Source organism: Phaethon lepturus, unplaced genomic scaffold (genome assembly GCF_000687285.1).
Source record: "Phaethon lepturus isolate BGI_N335 unplaced genomic scaffold, ASM68728v1 scaffold21086, whole genome shotgun sequence".
Lineage (NCBI taxonomy): Eukaryota > Metazoa > Chordata > Aves > Phaethontiformes > Phaethontidae > Phaethon > Phaethon lepturus.
Window position 1 is genome coordinate 57025 of NW_010545895.1, and position 5830 is coordinate 62854.

A 5830-nucleotide genomic window follows, 5' to 3' on the forward strand; every position below is an offset into this window, starting at 1 on the left:
AGGGAAAGGGTTTCGGAGCACGTGGGAAAACATGCCGGGGGAAACGCTAATGCCCGTCAGCGACACAGGCAGCTCGGGAGGCGTGCAGGGGTGTCCTGGGGGCAAAGGGATTGCAAGGAGACCCACTCTTAGTCCCTCCCTTGGAGAAATCCTGGCGTCCAAGAGGGAGGAGTGTCCTCACTGTGCCACGTCGGTGCTTGAAAACGCTCCTCAGTTTGTGCTTTCTGTTTTAATTCCATTTTTCTTGACATAAAATGCGTATTTCCTAATGGGAAGGTACAGCCAGCTGAGGGGTTTTACACGGGACGTGTGGGTTTTAAAGCCTGGCTGCGGTGGGAATACAAGTTAAAGCGACGTTAGAGACACAGGTAGAGAAGAAGGAGGGGTAAACAGCGTGGCATCGTGTTGCCTCATTAAAAAGACACTGGGAAATTAAAGGAGGTTTGTTGGCTAAATGAAGAGACATCAAACCAGGAGGGAGAAGAGTGTGATTGTCTGGAGCATCTCAGGCCGCGGGGGAGAAGAGGAGATACTCGACGGTGCTCCCGGCTCGGGAGACACACGGTACGGATGCTGCGATGCCAAGCTCTTTGTGCGCGTGCCAGCAAACCCGGTTGCTTTTCTTCTCTGGGTATTTTTTCCCCCTCTTTCTCTTGATCATTTGCAAAGCCATCAAAGATGCTGGGCTCCTCCTGGATTTGGGTACGAACGCACGGCCTCCCGCTGCAGAAATGTGTTTAATTGTAAGAGCGATAATGAAATCCCTGGTTTATCCTGTTTTTTTGAACTCTCGCAGCCTCCATTAGCAAGTATTAACAAATTAAACGGAGGGCAGTCATTGATCTTGCTTTTTGGGGAAGGATTGCTGATGGGCAGGACCCAAGGCCAGGCCAATTCGATGTTGTGGAGATCATTCAGCGGTGGCGGATGATTCGAGCACCTGAAGAGAGCAGGGGCCAAGCCGTGTTACCGTGTGGGCGGTCGGACGTAAGGAGCCGTGCTTTCCCCACACCACATGGTTCGGAGCCGGGGCGAGCGTGTGCTTCGTTATCTTCCGCTGATTTGCTGTAACCGGACGGTACGGGGTTCTTTACAGGACGTACGATTTAACACTAATGCCATGACAACAGATCAAAGATGTGGTGGTGCAAGTGCCAGGTTTTAGAGTCCCTCACGAGCTGGAAGCGTGCGGAGGACGGAGACGCCGTCGGGGTAAAAAGCGGGGCTCGTCCTTCCAGGAGGGGACAACCCCATCCCACCCAAATGCCTTGTGTGATTCATCCCTTGGATGGCCAGGGGTAAATCAGGAATAAGAGGCATTTTCCTCACCAGGAAGGGGGACGTGGTGGCATGAGAGTGGTTTAATTCCCTTTCCTCCCCTGTGTTTCCAGTGCTGTCCCACTTAGAAAGGACTTTTTGGTCTCCTCTATGCGGCGAGCTGCTGGGTCTGGGCATCTTCTGGGAGCACCTTTGCTGTTCTTCAGCTCCTCCTGCAGTCTAAGTCCCCGGTTCCCATGTGCTGGGGAAAGGTCTACAGCATCCTCGGACCAGCGCACAAGTCCCTGTGCTTCCCACAGAGCTTCTTTGCTGCTTCGCTTTGGGATCAGAGCAGGCGAGCAGGAAGAGATCACCCAAGAGATCGGCAAAGATCCCCTCCCAGATCTCCCTTCCCTCCCCGGAGTGAAGCAGGAGGAACAGCTCACCCTTTTCCGGAGAGCCGGACCCAACCGGGGACGCCAGCTCGGTAGCAGATGCTTTCCGGGCGCTCCGAGAGGAGCGGGGTGCCGTGGTGCTAACGAAGCAAATCCTGGGTGCAGGGGGGTTCCCGGGCCTGAGCCTCCCGCCGGGAGCAGGGGGTGCTGGTGGCAGTGGGGCGCTCGGGACCCCATCACGTGGCTCCAAAAGCCACCTGGAGCTGCCAAAACAGGGTCCCTCACTTTTTTTTGGGCGGGGAGCTGGGAGCATCCGCAGCTAAACCAGCCCCCGAGCGACACCCAGGGTGCAAAACCCTGCAGGGCAGGACTTGGCTGTCCCGAGGGGAAGGGCTTTTACCCCAGTTTTGCAGGTGCTAATGCAAACGGGATGCTGTAGCCACCATCTCCAGCGGCACATGAGTGCTGGGAAGGTAGGAACATCAGGCTGAGAAGGTGAGGAAAGGACTTTCGTCATGGTTAGTGGTGTGAAATCAGCAGGGAGCAGCTCAGGAGTGAGGGGACCAGCAGGGACTCATTTCCTACCAGGATGACCGCGGATTCCTCTCCCAGGACAGATACAGGAACGTTGTTGCATCATTTAAAACAACAGCCTGCGAACGAAACCCTCCGGCAGGCTGTGGGGACGGCTCAGCTCCCGGCGGAGGGAACAAGGTGACCCAGCAGTACCTCTGGAGAAGGCGTCTCCTGATGGCTGCAACCGGCCGCCGAGAGCAGCTCATGGCACTGGGGGAGGCAATTCCTGGCCCTGCGTTGGGGAGATGCAGCAAAAGCCCCTGCTGGGTGCAGCCACGCTGAGCCTGGAGGCCATTTCTTACCTGGAAAAGCAAAAAAAAAAAGACTTCACTGCACGTCTGTTGTTGTATCTTCAGCGACTTAACGGCCCAGAGTTATTTAAGGGGGAACACTCCTGGGAGAGATGTGCAAGACAGCAGTTAGCTTCTCCTTGTGATTAAAGACGGAGGCTCCAGCACCAGGAACGTGGTCCCAGCGGGAAAAATAAAAGCAAAAGCAGTAGCAACTTGCCAGCAAAACCCTTTGCCTTGCACCCTGAGACTCGGAGGTGTCTGTGGGTGACAGCAGCGCTGCAGACATCGCGGGCACGGGATACTGAGCTAGATGAATTCAAGGATGGAGCTTCAAGCCGGTCTCGGTTGCGTGATTGGGTTTGGTTTATAGATAAAGCCACTGTCTCCTCCTGCCTTCGCTGGACTGAGCCCGAGCGCGGCCCCGGCTTGGCAAGGCGCTGCCGCTTCCTTCAGCTGGAGGTAGATCTGATGAGCTCAGCGGTTCCAGGCGGTTTTGGGTCCGGGAGGGCTGGCACAGCCATCCTGGGAGGCGAGAGCCGGATCACAGGCTGCAGCCCAGCTTCAAAGCTGGGAGCGGGTTAGATCTTGCTGTTCAGATTTGCATCCATCTCTGCTTTTCATCTCGGAGTTGCCTGGCCGTTTCTGCTCCTGCTGCTTGGTGTCTTTGGTTTAATTTTGCTAAAATGACTTCTTCAAAGCACTCCTGACACCTTCAGGGGAGGCAGAGAGTCTCTCCAGAAACGTTTGTCTCTGCCCTGCATGAAAACAGGCTGCTTGGAGCAGCAGCTGGGGATGATTTTGTCGTTCCCAAAGCCCTGGCTACGTCTTTGCTCGTTGCTTGGGCTTTTCCATATGCAGCTGCACCCCAAACTCGGGGAAGGGTTTTCTCAATGGCCTCCCAACACCGGGGAAGAGCTGTTACGTCCCTCGGGAGCAGTATTTCATGTGCTCCCCACGTGTACGCTGCAGATGGGCAGTCTGGACCAGCAGTCACCATCTGTTAGAGCCGCAGCCCAGCCCCTGGTAACAGCACCATGAGCACGGCGAGAGACGAAGCAAGCTCCCAAAGGGGTTAAAGTAGAGATCTGAGCTCCCTGGAGGTGAGGGTCTCACGTGCCCGTGCCTCACGGCGACGCAAATATCGCTCCCCCGATTCTGGGATGCGCTTGCTGAGCCAGGGTTCGTTTTCCCCGGTGCTGCCGGACATCCTCAGCAACCAGTCGGGTCCGTGAGGATGCTCCACCATCGCCTTTGACTGAGCCCTTCTCCATCTTGCTCTTTGCCCAGATCTCAAAGGGGTGGTTTCTGCCAAGAACGATATCCGCGTGGAGATCGTACACAAGGAGCCGGCCTCGGGCAGGGAGACAGAGGAGCACCCAACCATCAAGCAGCTGATGGTAAGGATTTACTGCTTTTCCCCGTACGCGACTACGCGGGGTAAGTGTTTGATGGTAATGAGCCCAGGCACGTGGAGCTCAGTGCCGTAATCCCCACTCAGGGCAAAGATGCTCTTCCAAAATTCTTGCTCTTGAGATAGATACACATTCTCCTGCCATAAAAGCTCCTCGAGTGAAACTTTGCTAATGAGGAGGGAGAACTGGGAGAGGTTTATTGCGGTAGCCCAGCTGCCCACCGGGCTAATTGCAAAGTAAATTTGCCACCTCGCGTGGGGAAAGAGCTGCAAAACTGCAAGCAGACACGCAATAGGTGAGCACAATATCATAATGAGCTCATCAGCCAGCGAGGACTGCGCTCTCCCGATGCACTTTAGAGAGTTACACGTGCAAAAATAACGCCTGTGGTTACAGATGGCTAACGCCGGCGGTGCGGGGCCAGCCTGCACCCGGGTCTGTAGTAACCCGGGCGGTGTCACCTTCCCAAGGCCGCTGCTTTTGCCCGAGGCGACCGAATCCCACAGGCAGGGCAAGATGCTAATGACTGAGATCCCAGGAAATTCAGCTTCAGCTCATGGACCGGCGCATCACTGACTCCTCTTGCTGGACTCGCTGTTCGCCGTGTCTCAGCCCCAGTTTGCCTTTGCTCTTGCTTGCTGGTGTCATGTCGTAGGTGACAAAGAGAAGCCGAACAAATGGCAAAGAAAGGCGAGCAGCCAGAAAAGGTGGGAGAAAAGAGCAGATAGGAAAGGGAGAAGGGATTGAAGAGGCTGGAATCTGCTTTCTAGGCTGTTGGGTGGTTTTTTCCTGCTCTAGCCCTCCATTCTTCGGGCAGCACTTGTAAGCATCGGTATGCCCTGCCTGCAACTGCTGTTGAAGAATTACCGGTGAAAAGGCAAGGCTGAGCATCGTAGGGTGGGCAGAGTCGATGTCTGCCGGCGCACACACACAGCACGGGAGCCTCCAAATGGGAAGGCAGGAGGTGGAAATCTGGCCTGTTATCCCAGCACCACTGAGGTTTCTGTGCAAGTCCCCTTGTTCCCAGCAGGGCTTTTCCCCGAGGAGTCTGCAAATCCACGGCGGGGTTTGCAAGGCTTCACTCAGTGGAAGGACTGGGACTGGGGTTTGGAGCGTGCTGCCGAGGTGAAGGGGAACGAGGAGCCTCCTCTCCGTAGGACCCTGCACCACCATCTGTAGCCATCAGCAGCGCCAAGCCCAGGTCTGGCTTCCAAAGGAGGGGCTGAGCTCAGCGTAAATGCTGCTCGAGACCTCACCCACCAAGCTGGCAGCACGCACGACGCCTCGGCAGAGCAGACAAACGAGCAACGTTGACCACTGACCGGTAAATGAGGAAGAGGATGGTCGTGGGAGACCAGGCACAGAATCTTGCAGGACATCCTGGGGGCTTGCCTAGATTATTTGCCAGAGCCAGGAGGTTATTTCACATCAACGTGTGCCTTCGATGAGCCTGGCGGGAGCAGCGCAGAGCTGTGCTGTGCACGTTTCAGTAAGGATGCTGGCGGGATGGAAATGGTGCAGAAAAAAATGACAACATTTATTTGATAGCTGGGAAAAAAATGCCTTACGGGGAGAGGTTTACGCAGCTCATGTGTTTTAGCTTATCAGCAAGACTTCTGAGAGGTGGTTTGGTTACAGCACAGTGTAAAGGGGCTATTTGAGTGCAAACAGAGTAGACAGAGTCGAGCACTTTCGGATACAATAGGACAGAGCACAACAGCCTGGCTGCTGGACTGGGAGAAGGTGATTCTCCCCCTCTCCTGGCCAAATCCAGGCGCTTTTCCTGAAGATACATCACTTGGAAATAACACTGCTGGATCAACGCTGTCCAAGGGGTTGGAAGAGATGGTCCGTAGACTCTTGACGCTGGTTTGGCACCAGCTGGGACATCCTACCT

At 55.4% G+C, this 5830-nt stretch overlaps 1 protein-coding gene across 1 annotated transcript in view; it reads left to right on the forward strand.

The window, feature by feature from the left end:
* The window catches only part of LOC104622370 (kin of IRRE-like protein 3), a gene marked incomplete at its 3' end in the record, with an annotated part of 53693 nt that extends 49735 nt beyond the window's left edge, over positions 1 to 3958 (forward strand). Inside the window, exon 13 of the mRNA XM_010289126.1 lies at positions 3809 to 3958. Within this exon, the coding sequence (XP_010287428.1) occupies positions 3809 to 3958 (150 nt within the window). The remainder of the gene's footprint in view (positions 1 to 3808) is intronic.
* Positions 3959 to 5830: the final 1872 nt, after the last annotated feature.